Genomic DNA, 17339 nt, shown 5'->3' with positions numbered 1-17339 from the left:
GGTTAAATAAATGTCTATCACGGATGGTCAGACAGTAGTGAGTCCTGCCATGAGGGCAGGGGACTGGACTCTATGAAACAGTTGAAGGATTCCTTTGGGGGAAAAAAAGGAACACTGTAGTATTCTCTGCTTTCTCTTCAGATCATATAAATCTTTTACCTTTTACTGATTACAACATGAACATATTGCATTTCTCTAGAATTTAACTAAATTCAATACAACATGCAAAGTGGCCAACACCACATTTAGCAAAAAATTTGCTCCCCCCCCCAAATCTATCTGCTGGAAGAAAATACAACGGAAAAGCCATAAAAACAAAGAAGCTTTAAACAAGTCATATAGCCAATGGGACTGAACAAATGCAATTTTTTTTTATTCTAAAAGCATGAACTATGAACACTTACAGCATACGAAAATAGTCACTGGTATATTAAATTCAGAAGGACCCTTCAGTGTAACTAGCATGGTTGACAAAGCAGAAAAGTGAACACATGGTCACTTCTAGCCAGCTTTACATAGAACTAAGTGCTCTGAGTCAAGGACATCTTTACATTTGTGTTCTGTACTACGCCAAGCTCATTCCCCACACTGAAGCAATGAATTAATTATGTAGGGCTTGAAAAAATCCACTCACCTACTGGCCATTGGCAAGAAAAAAGCATATTTTTCAAAAAGAAGAAATTTCAAACCATTATGTTTGAAAAAGAACTAAATATGAACTGAAAAATATCCAATGGAGTGAAATCTTTTCCTTTTAGATAACTCCAGTGCCGGTTGAAGCTCAGGACTTTCCAATGTTCCTGTGGTGTGAAAACTGACCAGGGCTGTCTGTGTTCAAAGGTGCTACTCACTAACAAAAATCACATCAGTTTAAACAAAATGTTGCTTGGGTAGTGGAAGACACAAAGGAAGGCCACAGAATTATTCACAAGGAGGGACGATCCAGTCGAGACGGGGGAGGTGGGAAAGGGAGTTGTGTGTGAAGAGACTAGCCTGATTTCATTATCAGCACTCCCTGTATCACTGTACAATACAATGAACATCTTAAAAGAGGCAACAGTGTTGCTGGCAGATCAAAGGCCAACCCATGCCAAATGCTCCCAAGGCATACTAAACACTGACAGATGCACAACTGGAAACCAGCCGGGTTCGCTTTGCTAGTGTTGTTAAAACTGATAAAGCGTTAAATGTTTAGATTTTATGAAATGCATGTAGGATGCTTCTAACACGGGTAACATCTTATACAAGTAATATTGAAGTGTTTTCTCTTCTACTGTAACATGGTTTATTATAACTACACAACCCCACAGTAAGGGGAGAAACATTACCACGTACGAAATACTAAAAATGTACTCTAAGAGGTGTCATCACCCCCCGCCCCAATAAATGGTGGCTTGTACCAGATAAACCACTGTGGAATATCAATGGACAAAATGCTTGGTCAATTGTTTCCCGCATATCCATGGCGCGGATACGTGCCCAATCTCTCATCCCACCACAATTTGAGCTTGGGGGAAGGGCACAACCATCCAGTCAAGAGGGAACTGTTATCACTAAGGTGCTTGGAATTCAGAGAGAGGAAATTTTCTAAGCATAAACAAGGAATCCTCAAGCTGCTTAGTTTGGGCCCGCTCTAAAGACATGGCATAGCAGCTATTACCTTTCGAAACTTAGCGCTCATTTGTGCATGTTTACTCGTGTTAATCTTATCAATAATTCATTTATTTTGTTAGTTAGTGACTGTTTAGTTAGAATTATAGGATTGGCTAAAAGGGCTGTTTTACACATACAGAATGGGAAGCGACTGTCTAGGAAGGAGTACTGCTGAAAGATTTAGGAGTCGTAGGGGAGGACAAGTTAAACATGAGTCAACCGTGTGACACTGTTTCAAAAAAAGCAAACATGATTCTGGGATGCATTAATAGGAGTGTTGGGAGCAAAACACTTGTTGTGAGCAAGTCATTCTTCCGCTTTACTCTGCACTGATTAGGCCTCCATTGGAGTACCGTGTCCAGTTCTGGTCACCGCGTTTTAAGAAAGATGTGGAAAAATTGGAGAAGCTCCAGAGAAGAGCAACAAAAATGATTAAAGGTCTAGAAAACACGAGCTATGAGGGGAAACTGAAAGAACTGGGCTTGTTTAGTTTAGAAAAGAGAAGACAGAGGGGACATGATAGTGGGTTTCAAGCATCTAAAAGGGTGTCAAAAGGAGGAGGGAGAAAAATTGTTCTCCTTGGCCTCTGAGGATAGGACAAGAAGCAATGGACTTAAATTATATCAAGGGAGGTTTAGGTTGGACATCAGGAAAAACTTCCTACCTGTCAGGGTGGTTAAACCCTGTAATAAGTTTCTCAGGGAAGTTGTGGAAACTCCATTACTGGAGATTTTTAAGAGTAGGTTATACACACACTTGTCAGGGATGATCTAGAGAGACTGCTTGGTCCTGCCGTGAGGGCAGGAGACTGGACCCTTGAGGTCCCTTCCAGTTCTAGTGTTCTATGAAATCTGAGGTACGGGTGACCTGGGCTCCTTTGAGACTGGGAGTAACCTGAATATTGCCATGATGCTTGGTATAGGGACAGCTATCAACGGTAAGCTTACCTAGGGCGCAAGACAGATCAGAGTACTCAAGGGGCTGTCGGTGACTGCGCGTTACAGTTGTTTAGGAGTTCACACTTGCTAATTGGCTAGTAAAATCTAACTTTTATGACATAACACCAGTTTGGGGGTTGTGCTCCGCTCCCTGGCACTCTGCTCAGAAGTCGGCACTCATGCTTGGGAGCGTCTCCGGACAGCGTGACAGAACATTCCAAAAAAGTAACGGTTTCTAAATTCCATGAAAACTGCCTAAAACTGAGGTTCCCAAACCGGGGTACTACAGCACTGTTGGCAGGGGCACAGCCCCAACGCAGAGAGAAGGCTCTGTTGTGTGAGGATAGTCTCTGGTGCCAGGACTAGGCTCCAAGCCCATCTCACTCCCCCTACTGCCACAGCTGCAGCTGCTACCAACTGACTGTACCACTCCTCTGCTGGGGTGGGGGCGACTATGAGCAGGGATTCACAGACTGAGCCCAGGGAAGTACTGACTCCCTCCCCCACACCACAGAAGAATTAGACCTGTCCCTTCAGCATGGCCTAAAGCCTGCAGCAGGGAAGCAGAGGGACTGTACTAAAAGGACAGGCAGTATTCATGGAGTGAAGCCGCCTGCTCCTCTGCTGATCCCAGGGCCAGTCCTTCAGTGCACCCCTCTTGCATAGGAAGCCACGAGCAGGAGTCTGGTCCCAGCACCTGAGACAGGTTGCCTGCTGCAGGGAGCAGAAGGCTTCCTTGATTGCTAAAAAACGAGTATGGCATTTGGGGTCAGACCCTCCCTCCCCTCCTCTCCTGTGAGCATCAGATGCTGGACACACTCTGGTACCAGACACCTTGTTCCCCAACCTCCTTGGACATTGGGCGCACTCTCCTCTGCCCCACTGAGAGTCCTGGCCACCCTTCTCGTACCCTCACAGATACAGTAAGCAAACATGGGACATGAATCTCTTGTAGAGGGTCCCAGACATTTTGCTGCACCCTCCTAATATAAGCCGTGTATGCAGAAGAATCTGGGTCATAAATGCTTTACCTCATCATCCTTCCTCTTTTTAAAAATGCTATCTTCAACTTCCCCAACAGCCAACATGATCATCTGTACTCGCTGTAGGTTGACGTAGCCACTCTCTGTGAGGTAGCCCTGCAAGGTAAGAAAGTTAACGCATGTAGCAGGTCAGGGGTGAGCCTCCCAAGAATCTGGATTTTTTTTAAAATAAAGTGACACAAAAAGTTGAAACGTACCCCGGTTTTGTGCACCACGTTTTTATATATGCCAACTAGACGATCAATTGCGCCCTCCCTGGGAACAAAAGAATAAAGAGTTCAGTTTTATTCTATAACAACAAGTTCTATTTCACCTGTTTACAGACATATTAGATAGATCTACAGAAATGAATGAAAATACATCTATTCCTATATATAGAATGGCTTTATATACCTGATCTCCAAAGATGGCAAATGAGGAAGAAAGTCATTCCCCACAAAGAAACACATGAAGACCCAGTCATCTATGCTTCTCTCAATATCAAAAGTAAAAGGCAGGCTGGCCATAGTTAGTTCTTTTTCCAAATACTGCAACAAAAACAAAGCCATTGGGAAGCTTGTCAGATGCTACTACAAACAGACTTTACGGAAAAGCAGCTTTAGAAAACAAATTTTTGCATACCTCTCGCAGTACATTTAATCGGATAAAGATAAACTCTTGTTCCGAGCCAGGAGGACAATCTGCAAACTGATCATGCTGCAATACAAGAGAACAGGGAAAAATATTCTTCACATGCTGGCCCATCTTAACATTTTATTGGGTTAGTATTAAAGGTTTAATCCAAAAAGCATTAAGGATACAGATACAAGTCCAATTCCTAAACTCTGTATGCTATTTCTTTCCTTCTGTTCTCACTTGGACAAAATGCCAATTGTCTTTAATTTTGCCCAACTAATTAGTAACAAGGGAGTGAGTAGATTTCAAATTTGCACCACAATAAAGGGTCAGTACTGTGCAAACTTTTTTTTTTTTACTTATTAATGGAATTACCTGATTTTTTTTAATACTACTATTGTATTTCAACATACAAAACACATCTATGAATGCTTAACTGATTATAATTGAGCTTAGACGCAAGGAACAACTGCAAGCTTAACACTCTTACCTCTCCTTGTTTCTCTCTTGGTATACCTTGACAATCCTTCACCTCATGTCCAAACTGATTACAGAGACCACAAGGTTTGGGTTTATTCGGTTTAAACTCTTCTCTAATTATAGTGAAGTTTGGTTCATGGGTAGCTAGTCCAAGCATGATCAGATCAGCTATCAATCAGAGCAAAAAAGAAATAAAAATTAGACATAAATGTGTGTCTACTAGTTAAAGAACCAAGTGTATTCCATTGTAAACAACTGAGAGCAAGGCATGTGGGTGCATTCCATACATGTTGAAATACTGTCTTATAAAAGTCAATGTCATTTGATACTCCAGATATAAACAGTTCTTCAGCTATGGATAATATTGGATCTCGTCCCCAAAAGTAAAATAGCCCTTCCAAAATTACATTAACCAATTCACTGTATACTTCAAATACATGCATCAGCCTAAGCATTTGGCTTTTTCACCATCTGGAAACTGACAGCAGAAGAAAGCATAATCCACAACTTTATTTGCTAACAAAGGAGGAGGAGGACTTACCATCAGCCCCACATAAACAATGATGAGTGTTTGGGTCATGGTTTGGTTGCGCTAAACAAAAGAAAATTAAGTGTGGTCAAATCAAGCTATTATATGCAATTTCATCAAGCCTTCTGAACACACGTTACAAACAAACAATACAAATGCACACACTGTAGTTAACTTACCTCTCTGTCGTCTAATGTAATCCATGATTTTGTGTTCCCCTTCACCAGGAGCACTTGCATCAGATAAAATAACCTGTAAAAGGTTTAGAGCGATGTAAATATTTGAACGTCAACAGCACAGGACAAAAAAAAGTGAGTAAACATTTAAAAATCAGTGTCTTGACTATCTGAAGTTCCATTTAATAATTGCATCTAAATTGCCTTCATTTTTAATATGAATTGCACACTCATTGCACTAAATTCAAGAGCCATGTGTTACTTACACATTACTTTATTCAAACAGATTTTCTACCAGTTCTATTCAAATGCTATGTTAACTGCATTATCGAGTACTGAAAGTTACTAGGACTGTTTACTAATGTACCTCAAGTTTCCTAAGCAAGTTTAAGAGTTGCTCTGGACAACTGACAGCATCAACATGCATGAGACCCTCACAACCCTCCCTTAGAGCTCTGGAACCCCAGACACTAGGGTGATGGGGATCATGTAAGAGTGGGGTTCACAAACTCTGTTGCGTATGGAGGGAATGGCCTTCCCCAAGCCCCCCAATTAGAACACACTTGAACAACCCATCTATGGAAAAATGAAATGGCCAGCTGTTTCTGAAGTGGCTGAATATCCTGCCCTTCCAATTCAGAGTAAATGCGATGTTATCAGTCAGCAAGATTTGATAGGAAAAACAGGAAAGCCAGAAGGACGAGATAATGACAGTGATAGGAATCATTTTTGGTGTCTAATGTTGTGCTGTTCTCCAATCACTTGCAATAACTGAGATAAAAAAAAATCAGGTCTGCAACCTACATGAAGCAGAACACAAGTTAAAAATTCAGCAGCTGGAGGATGGGCAGGGGACACATGCTGTACCCATATGCTGTCTCCCTCCCCCCCTCCCCCCCCAAGGAAAAAGCTTTCTAACTCGTCGCATCTTTCGAGAGACAGTTTACCTTGGCTTCCTACATCAAACATTATTACTGTGCTCCTTAACACCCCATTTTGATACAAAATCAAAACAAATGGCTCTACTGGATGATGTTATTAGTATGAAATTTCTCTCTTAGGTGAAAAACCTTGTTGTGTAAGTTACCCTATCTCCAATAATACCATAGTGACAGAAGACAAGGCTAATTCACTGTTTAAATTTACACTGTTCAATCATACTACAGTTCAGACTAATACATCCACCCTCATTTTCTTGAAGTATGAAAGTGTGAAACTTACTGTCAAATTTTTCCACCCTGGGTCATTGTTTAAACGATCAGCAATGTAATAGCGAAGGCATTTAGCAAGATTGTCCATAAACTCGGTTCCCTAAAAAGTGATAGAAGAAAATGAATTAACCCATCATTTAGGCGTTAGCAGTAGCTGGTTAAAGTACAAGACTACTTACTGGTGTAATGCAATTGCTGTCAAATCTCTCTTTCACTTCTTCCGGAGGAAGAAAGCCACCTACAAAAAGAGGTTTAATACAACACATCAAAAATAAAATATAAGGAATGAATGCCACTGGTGCAAGATAATCTGGAAACACAGTTTATCTGAAACAGTGAAGAAAAACCATAAGCCCTAATAAAAGCTGTTGTTCCCTGCACCCAACAGCAAACTGCTGTTATGGTTGTGCTATCTTCAGTTAAAGCAGAGAACAAACAGAGAACTAAACTTGTTGACAGGGATGAAGGAATTCAGACAAAGTGGGTGATTGAAGGGGAAAAAATAGTGTAAACTCAAAAATGTGCCTCTTTCAACAAAGGAAGTAATCTCACCCAGCCTGTCTAATATCCTGGGACCAACACTACTATACCACCCTGGAAAACATAAAATAATTCATACAGACAGCTGCAAAGACCACATCTCCCTGCCCAGCATCTTGTAGCAGAACATGCCAGAAAGAGACTTCCTCTAACTATAGCTATTCTACCATCAGGAATTAACTTGCCTCTTATATCTTTCTCCACTATTCCTTTTCATTGCTGGCTAATTAATATCCATGTAGCCACTCAACCTCATAACCCCGGGGTCATTTTTGACTCCTCCCATCTTTCTCTTTTCACATATACGCCATCATCAAATCCAGTCTCTTCTCCTCCTAACATCTCTAAAGCCTCCTCCAACTTTTCCAGGCCCATCACAAGAACACTAGTTCACACGATCGTGGTCTCACTCGGACTGCTGTAGCTTCTCCCAGCATTGCCAACTTGTGTCTCCAATTCAGCTAGGGATGTTAATTATTTAAAACGTTAACCGGTTACACACTAGGTTTAATTGGTTAACCTTGGAGCAGAACACGCACCTGCCCCTCACCCCTCCATCAGCATCGCACAGTGGCTGGGGGCGCTGCTCCAGCTCAGCCGGGCTGCCAATTGACACGTTACCCATAAGCATCATCCAAGAAGTGCGATGCTTAGTGGGTAATCGGTTAATCTTCTACGTCCCTACGTTCAGCCAACGTATTTCAGCTAAACCAGTCTTACTTTCAGTCAGACCAGGTCATATCAATCCTCAAGTTCCCTCACTGGCACTTTACCTCCCCTTCAAGTTGGAGCAACTGTCCCCTTCCAAACACTACACAATCTATCGCACATCACTCATGCCCGGCTGCTCTGCATTCCACAGCCCTGCCTCCCACGTCTCCCCTCCCCACTCGCACCTTCAGGCCTTACGCCATCGCCTGTCATTTAAAGCACGGCCACTCTCCCGGCACAACATTTGTGTTTATCTGTCGACTACAACAACCAGCTTCCTCCTCTTATGGCCTGACTTTAACCCAAATTAAGACCAATCCGAGATACATGGGGCAACTAAGGGTCATTTGTCTTTTGCATAATGTACTTCAGATTGTGAGCTCACTAGAGCAAGGACATATTTATATATGTTACTATGCTACGCACGCCTGGGGTGCTGCACACATGAAAAAACAAGCCCTGACATTTTGCTGTGTTATCTAGCCTCTTCTACAGCTAAAAACCATGTTCATTTCACAACAAGGTGCCACCCAAACACTTAAAGCCATCAGTTACTTAGTAGCATCTGATGTGACGCAAACATCTGTACCTTTTGCCAGAATTTCTTCTCTTATCCTTTGCTTCTCTTCTGCACCTTCCATTCCTTCCTTTGATGCTCTGAATCGTCTGGACCTCTGCTGATTCATTTTTGCCCGGGGTGCCTAAAGTGCGTATTATAGTATTTTATTCAACACTGTAGGGGACAGATTTTTCTTTATCTGCTCAGTTGTTTTCTGTGACTTGGTCACACCCAACACAGCCTTAGGGAATTATTTAGACAACACAACAGGGTGGAGGAAATCATGTAAAAGTTTTGTATCTTCCAGCCAGCTCCTCCCTTCTTCTACGTGTTCCCTCCTCCTATAGATGAGTTCCTAAAACCAGAAGACCACAGGAAGCCAGCACTGGTGTCACCGTGAATCCTTTTCTTGAACAAACTTCTGGGCAAGTTGCCTGCAATTTTCAAGAAGGGGGCTGAAAAAATGGGGATTCTCGGTCTTCATTACTGGCTAATAAGTATCAGGTGGAAGCTAAATATGCTCTGAAATGTCACAATGGTCTTCCAGCTCCACAGTGACTCCAAATGAGGAGTAATGATCTCCTGGCTTTGCCAGGTGGTCTAGGATAAAGTTATTAGGACGTTCAAAATAAAGTCCTAAGTATCTCCAGTTTCTGAACATTAAAGAAGAGTAAGGCTGACAACTCAGACTTCAACCACCCTTTTAGGAAAGGGTCTTCTACTCAACTGCATGTATCTATAGCCTTCTTCAGGGTATCAAGCCCTAGAAATCTTTAAAACATCCATTTCGTGGCATGGAGCACGCAGGGGAATCCGTAAAACCAGCATCCTTCTATATCTCCTTTAAAGGGTCACCAGCTCCTAATCAGGACCTTACCAGCTAGCCAAGCTCTCTCTTGACATTCAGAGCTCCACTCCTAAGCTTTTGGGGGCCACGCTTCCTTTTGGACTGGGAGACTGTATTAAATTACAGAGAGCAGCAGACCCTCCCTCTCCCCTCAAAAAAAGACCCTTCTCCCCTGTTCTGAAGCCATAACATGTATCTTTCAACCTCCTCATCCCTTTTCAGGGATTCTTCTCATAAAAGCAACCAAAAAAATCATCTCTCCCCCATTACAGATTGCAGCAATAGGCCCGATGCTACAAAACTTACACTGATGTCAAGTTTCTACTGCCGCTATTTTCTCATTCACAGTAATGGGAAAAGTTGTGGCTCACAGACCATAGGTTCCCATGCAGAAAGCAGCAGCAGTCTGCTATAATGCACCTCTTCATTTTACTCATGCATCCCGAACCACTACTTAATAATGCATTGATCAAAGTAGTAAATCCATGCATCACTGCCAAAGTGATTTTGATACATAGCATCTGTTAGTACAGTAGAAAGCAATTAAAGAGACATGACTGAAAGTAGAAAAGTCTTTTACAACACTTCCGGGTGCCTGTCTGCATGAGAAAACTCAGCAATGGTCACATCCAAGTCTCAGTCATGCACCAGGTGTAAACATTAACGTTTTCCCGGCAAGATACATGAATCTTACAAGTTCCATATAACAGAGAAACATTTTTGAGCATGAACTTCCTTTTAACGCTAGGGATGTGAACAACTAGTTGAGTAGTCGACTAGTCATTCCCCCACCCTTGCTTGACACTGGGCTCACTGCGGCGTTTCAAAGTGGCAGCACCACATGGAGCTTGGGTGCAGTAGGGGAGTCCCCAGCTGATCCCAGGCTCCACAGAGTGCTGCTACTTGGAAATGCCATGAGGAGCCTGATGCCGGGCTCTCTGCGGTGTTTCGAAGCAGCTGTGCCACATGGAGTCCAGGATCAGCTGGGGACTCCCCAGCTGATCCCGGGCTGCATGCCATGTTTGAAAGCAACAGCCCCGGGCTCCATGCAACACTGCTGCTTTGAAGCACCGTGGGATGCATGAGGCCAGTGGGGACCTGCCCCACTGGCCCCGTGTTCCCACAGCACTTTCGCCTGTGAAGTGTAGCAACAGCCGTGGGGCTGTTTCTACACTTTAAAGGTGGAGGTGCCCTTATTAACTACTTGATTAGTCAATTAATCAAAATTTAACATCCTTATTTAACAATTTAACAGACAGGTAGTAGGTTTATTTCTGACATTTTTTGCAGCATAACAGCATAAACTATAACATGGGACAGAGTATCCTAAAATCTATAGCAGAGAACATTTTATTTAGGTTTTATTCTGAGGATACAGCAACATACTTGAGTGCATATATAAGCATTTATAAGACTAACACATATGATAATAAAGATTGACAATTTGAGTTAAAAAAAAGATATTTCAAATAGACACCCACTCAGGCTTAATTCAGAGAAAAATACATCTGAGTCTGTCAAACAAATTTTAATGTAATTGGGTAACAATCAGAAATTGAATATTTATAAGAATGCTTTTTCTTGGCTTATTCTTCAGCCAAAACACCTGTATTCGCTCCCTCTTCTTCCCCTGGGTTTTGTGTACAAGTCAAGCAACAAATGCAGGTGACTCTTAATTATATTGTGGAAGATTTCAATTAGTTGCTAAATTGTAAGTGTTCATTTGTAGGCTTTTCTGATCTTTCACAGCCAGCTTGCCGCACAAACTACCACCGATTTCATAGATTCATAGGATTTAAAGCCAGAAGAGACCTTTAGAGTAGCCCTTATTTACAAAGGACTTGTGCTCCGAGAAAGCAAACCAGAAGTTATCCCCCACAGCCCTCCACCCTGAAATAATACACTAGACAAATAAAAGCTTTCTTTGGCATATGCCAAACTGAAGTGTTAGTCAAATATTGGTTGTGGTAACTGAACTACACATATTAAATGAAAAGCTGAACTACTGCCAAATGAAGTTTATGAAAGCCGAGAGCATCAACCGTGGCAGTCAGGCATTACAGGGAAACAACATAAACATTTCCGAACTTACTACTCCATCTATTGCCATGTAGAGAAGTCGTCTTGGCCTGACGATATTGAAAAGTCTGTCAATGTACTCAAAAATTGCAACCATCATTTCATCTTCATTTTTGGGCGCTGGTCTATAATTTAACAAGACATCCCATTAATGTTTCAAATAATACAGAATACAAGCTACATACGAAGTGAGGAAAGAATCGCTTACTTGTCCTCCGGATGGGTGCATGGATGAATAATACCATTCATATCCAAATACAGGTTATCAAACTCCACCTCGTTGGGATTTGGCTTGCTGGTATCAACTGGAATTTTGATGCCATTGCATTCTTTAGGCTGTGAACACAGTAACAATGAGCCCTTTCAGTATTTGCCATTCATGCAACAATTGTGATATCAGAGAGGCTTTAAACTACGGATGTTAAAACGCAAGTGGAGGGGGGGTAATCGTGTAACTACTAAAAGCCGGCTCCTTGTGCGTACCGGCTCCCATGTGCCCCTCTGCGCTGCTGCCTCTGAGAGGCAAAAGCATGAGGGGGAGGAAGGCACGGATCCCCAGAACCTACTGCTTAAAAGCTGGCTCCCTGCGAGCACCAGCTCCCACCTTCTTCCCCAAGCTGCTGCCTCTGATACAGATGCAGCAACACGCGGGGGGGAGGAGAGGAAGCTTTCATGTAACTATGAAGGTTAACCAATGAGCTCAGGCTCATACGTTAATAATTTAAACATGTACACCATCACATCCTTATAGTTTAAACACATCAGACCCAAAGGAGATTTAAAAAACACTAAGGGCGATGAAGCAAAGAACAGCTGAACATCAGCTCACAATATAATTATATATAGATCTTGTCTACACCAGTGTTTCAACCTTTTTTTTATATATAAAGTATCCCCTTTAAAAAAAAAAGTTAAGTACCCCCAGTACCTACAGTTTTCAGACAGACAATTTTTTTTTCTACCATTAAAACACATTTATTTAAATAATTGAATCATAGCTGAGTGGGTGATGAAATGTTTGTGTAAAAAGTACATAAATAATAAAGCACTGTAAACTTAAAACCAAAATTCAGTTTTCTCCAAATTTCAGTTGTGTTGACGTACCCCCCGGACTTCTCTCGAGTACCCCGAGGGAGAAACATTGGTCTACACTATAAAATAGCCTTTGTTTAAAAATGGCCTAGGCAATCATACGTTGTTATATGGCCACACAGACAAGACATAAGAACACTCCCACTACAATTAAGTAACTTAATCAAGTTTTAGACAGAGTTAAAACATTGTTCTTTAAACATATGTATATTTTTGCCCCTCTGTCCACAAGAGCAAGAATAATGTTATAAAAGAGAATGTTGTAGGGCTAGCAGGACCTCACACAGCTTCTGTAAGTTGATTGTCTAAGGAGGCCTGTCCTGAGTTATAATCAAGAGGAGGTTTTACAACATTAGTCCTACGTTAGTCTTTACACTTTATGCAAGAGAAGGCCTGTGAGAGACGGACTGCACATTTGGACAAACCAGGGGCACTTCAACTATTTCTCCAATATTTCGCTTTACAGCACAGATAAAACAAAAAAGACACCGCTACTTTTTGTCTGTTCCTGTCTTGTCAGAAGAATCAAAATCATGGTGAACACTAGGGACATAAAAGTATAATCATTTAAACCAGTGTTTCTTAAACTTTTTAAGACTGAGGAACACCAAAGAATTTTTTTTTTTTTTTTGGAGGGACACCAAGGATTTTTTGTTGGTGGAAAAAAAAGGGGGGGAGGGGGAAGGCGGGGAAAAGTTATTGAGGAAAAAAAGGGCTGGGGGGAAGTTATTGAGAAAAAAGGTCACCTGTCCCTTTAAGGATGGCCATTTTGAACTCTGTTGTTTTCCACGGCACACCGGTGTGCCACGGATCACAGTTTAAGAAACGCTGGTTTAAACAGTTAACAGACAGACTTGGGTTTATCTATTACTGTTAACAGTTAACAGGTTCCTGCCCCACTCTGGGGAGCCAGCTGCCACCCTGCATTGCTGGCTCTGTATCAGAGGCAGCAGCGTGGGGCAGCAGCCGGCTCCCTGGGAACGGGATGGAAGGTGGGAAGCCAGCGGCTGCCCTGTGTTACAGGTGTGTGTAAACCACTGAGATTTTCGGTGGTTATACAACTTCCCACTTTTTCACATCCCTAGTGAAAACATGACCAAAAACCTTATTTTGGAACACAGCAGAAGCACTCATGCCCATTACACTAAGCATCCAGTAACTGTGACGGTAAAGGAAAGAAGCACCTGCTTTCCATCTACTTTGGGAAATATTCGTTAAGAATGGCCACACTGGGTCAGACCAAGGGTCCATGTAGCCCAGTATCCTGTCTGCCGACAGTAGCCAATGCCAGGTGCTTCCGACGGAGTGGACAGAACAGGCAATCAGCAAGTGATCCCTCCCCTGTCATCTGGTACAAGCTGAACCTCTCCAGTCCCACACTCTGTGGTCTGACATGATTTGAGTTCGCCAGATGTCCACTTTTCACAGGTGTGGCCAAGTTTCCCATGGTCCCATAAAGTTTGCTTACAGCCACCAGTCCTGGCTCTCAGTGTTCTGAGCTGTTATTTAGCTCTAATTTACCCCTAAATGTCTTCTAAGAGCCCAGTAAGCAGCAGAAGTGTTGGTAATGCTGCTGGACAATATTGACCTGCCATAGTCTGGCAAATTCTCTGGTTCGGCACCGGTCAGATCCCGAGAGTGATGGACTACAGAGGTTCAAAGTGTACCAGCTTCTGGCCAACAGAAACTAGGGACACAGAGAGCAGGTGTTGTATCCCCACCTATCCTGGCTAATAGCCTCATGAACCTACCCTACAGGAACTTATCTAGTTCTTTTTTTGAGCACTATTACACTATGTCTAGATTGCGCTCTCTTGCTCAAGAACATATGCAAATGAGGCATGGCGATGAATATCATCGCACCTCATTTGCCAACTTAATGAGCTGCCATTTTTGCACAAGAAGGAGCACTCTACACTGCTCCTTCTTGTGCAAAAACCCCCTATTGCGGAAGAGCCTGTTTGCCTGAAAACAAGCGGCAGAACAGCTCTTGAGCAAAAACTCCTTGTGCAAAAATGGCGGCTCATTAAGTATGCAAATGAGGCGTGGTGATATTCATTGCCATGCCTCATTTGCATATGTTCTTGTGCAAGAGAACACAATATAGATGTAGCCTTATAGTCTGGGCCTTCACAAGATCCCCTGGCAAAGAGTTACACAGGTTGACTGTGCATTGTATGAAGTACTTCCTCTTGATTTTAACCTGCTGCTTATTAATTCCATTGGGTGACTAAGTCTGCTGTTCTTGAAGGAATAACACTTCCTTATTTGCTTTCTCCGCATTAGTCAAGTGTTTAAAGACATCTATCCTATCCCCGGTTAGGTGTCTCTTGTCCAAGTTGATAAGTCCCCATCTTTTTAATTTCTCCCGATATAAAAGTTGTTCCCTACCCGAACTGTTTGTTACCTGTGCCTTTCCCAATTCTAAAAGATTTTTTGAGATGGGGTAACCAGATCTGCACACACTATTCAAGATGTGGGTATACTGTGCTCTCATAGACAAGCAAGATGCTTTGTCTTATCTTTTTCCTCATGGTAGCTAACACTGGCAGCTCTTTTGGCTGCCAATGCAGACCGAGCCAATGTTTTTAGAGAACTAATTCAGGATGACACCGAGACTTCTTTCCTGAGTAGGATATTTTCCAACGTGCGTTACTTTGTTGACTGACACTGAATTTCGTCAGCTATTTTGGACAGACGCAGCGGCAGGGTGAAGGCAGCTTCACAGGAGCCACCCCACCCCCACAGAAATTTACCAGAATAAAAACACTTTTCATCATCCCTAGTACAGAGACAAATGTGATCCTTCCACCCCTCTTGCTCTCTAGTAGTCAGCCTTCCCTCTTATGGGAAGATGTTTGGGATGCTCGGACACTACCCATCACCTTCCAGCTTGAGGAATGTCCCTCCAAGCCAATATCTTCATGACCAATAACTATACAAAATCTTCAGAAAGGGAGCCGAGTTAGTCTTTAAGGTGCTGCTAGACTATTGGTTGTTTTTTGAGTTTTCCCAGTTACAGACTAACAGAACATGTAGATGATATCATGAGCTTCTGTGGGCACAACCCACTTTTTCAGATGACTGGAGTATTACAAGTCCAGATCCAAGAATAAATAAGGGAAGGTGGGGGAGAGAAGGGGAAGAAAAAATAGTGATTTAGATTATCCTTATCAGCCTCTTAAAACGTGGACAATTTGCACTTCTATAAGTACCCATTGTTAGGCTGGTTGGTTAAGTCATTAGGATGTGGAAGGTAGTGTGCGAACCAGCCAATATCTTTATTAATTCCCCACTGATAGAAATCAAACTATACAAAATCTAATTCTCATCTTTCCCTTAGCTAAATCAGTACAGGTTGAACCTCTCTAGTCTGGCACCTCAGGACCAGGCAGGTGCCGAACCAGAGTATTTGCTGAACCATGGGAGGTCAGTATTGTGATGAATGAGTCTCTTTATTTTTATTTCACTGAGACGAATAAATAGAACAGCACTTGCAATGCGGTTTAAATAATGTTGGACTATACTGATATACCCTACATAAGCCTACGCCTAGCCATAGCTTATCAGCTCTCTATAACACAGGCTACGTCTTAGCCCCATTTGCATACCTCTGGCGCAAAGTCTTGCGCCAGAGGTATGCAAATGGGACTAAGCATGGAATATCACCGAGCCTCATTTGCATATCTAATGAACCGCCATTTTTGCGGAAGAGGCTCTTGCGCCAGACGGAGCTGTCTACACTGCCCCTTTTGCGCAAGAAAAGCCCTCTTGCGCAATGCCATTATTCCTGAAAATAATGAGCGTAGCGGCATTGTGCAAGAGGGTTTTTCTTGCGCAAGAAGAGGCAGTGTAGACAGCTCCTTCTGGCGCAAGAGCCTCTTCTGCAAAAATGGCAGCTCATTAGATATGCAAATGAGGCTCAGCAATATTCCACACTTAGCCTCATTTGCATATCTCTGGCGCAAGATCACACCAGTGTAGACATAGCCACAAAGTGTTAGTGTTGTTACACAATTTTACTTCATTGGCACAGGGAAGTGAGTAGATAAAGCACAAAAACCATGCTTATGTTTAGCGGCATTACCACCACTTCCACTGCTTGCCCGTATCTCAAAAGACAGTTAGGGGTAGAACTGAGAGAGCCAGGACTGGTAGCTGCAAACAAACTGGACCATGGGAAACATGGCCACTCTCATAGTAAGTGGACATCCGGCTAACTAAAATCATGCTGGACCACAGATGTTGCCAGACTAGAGAAGTTCATAGTTTCCATCTTTCATGCTTCAAGTTCCTCTTTCCAGTCTGGAGCACTGTAAGACGCCCTCACCCATCAAATAGTCTTAAAATGTGTCTCAGAAACTTTCGATTATAATGTCTTATGGAAACTACGTATAAATCTCATACTGTCTTATAGAAATCTTGTATTATAATGTCTTATGGAAACTGTACATAAGCCTTATAATGTTTTACTACGGGGCTGTACACCCTGCTTGCTACGTTCGCCAACCCCTCTTCCACCTGCCCAGAGCAACGGGGAGAGGAAGGCAGCATAGCTTCTGACCCTCTTCCTCAAGCACTGGTGAGGATGTGAGACTCCCACTCACCCTCCCTGGAGCACAGGGGAGTGGGACAGGCTGCAGGGTTTCACCCCACCAAGCATCATGGGCTATATCTACACTAGTGGGTTCTGGCAGCTTCTTGCACAAGAACATCTTGCACAAGGGTTCTTGTGCAAGAAGTCTTGCACAAGAAAACATCCACGCTGCCATGTGCGTGCTGTGCTTTTGCGCAAGAGCGCCCATGGCAGTGTGGACGCTCTCTTGAGCAAGAAAGCTCTGACGGCCATTTTAGCCACAGGGCTTT

General features: G+C 42.8%; 1 protein-coding gene across 1 annotated transcript in view; it reads right to left on the bottom strand.

The window, feature by feature from the left end:
- The window catches only part of XRN2 (5'-3' exoribonuclease 2), a 96414-nt gene that overhangs the window by 65541 nt on the left and 13534 nt on the right, over nucleotides 1-17339 (bottom strand). The window contains exons 2-13 of the mRNA XM_075925794.1: nucleotides 11590-11717; nucleotides 11395-11506; nucleotides 8486-8597; nucleotides 6825-6883; nucleotides 6656-6745; nucleotides 5438-5510; nucleotides 5271-5321; nucleotides 4740-4897; nucleotides 4256-4330; nucleotides 4028-4161; nucleotides 3832-3889; nucleotides 3623-3730 (exon numbers count right to left, since the gene is read on the bottom strand). Coding sequence (XP_075781909.1) covers nucleotides 3623-3730; nucleotides 3832-3889; nucleotides 4028-4161; nucleotides 4256-4330; nucleotides 4740-4897; nucleotides 5271-5321; nucleotides 5438-5510; nucleotides 6656-6745; nucleotides 6825-6883; nucleotides 8486-8597; nucleotides 11395-11506; nucleotides 11590-11717 — 1158 coding nt within the window. The remainder of the gene's footprint in view (nucleotides 1-3622; nucleotides 3731-3831; nucleotides 3890-4027; nucleotides 4162-4255; nucleotides 4331-4739; nucleotides 4898-5270; nucleotides 5322-5437; nucleotides 5511-6655; nucleotides 6746-6824; nucleotides 6884-8485; nucleotides 8598-11394; nucleotides 11507-11589; nucleotides 11718-17339) is intronic.

Source organism: Pelodiscus sinensis, chromosome 3 (genome assembly GCF_049634645.1).
Source record: "Pelodiscus sinensis isolate JC-2024 chromosome 3, ASM4963464v1, whole genome shotgun sequence".
NCBI classification, from domain to species: domain Eukaryota; kingdom Metazoa; phylum Chordata; order Testudines; family Trionychidae; genus Pelodiscus; species Pelodiscus sinensis.
The sequence above is the reverse complement of the archived record's forward strand: the minus strand, read 5'-3'. Positions and strand labels throughout refer to the sequence as shown.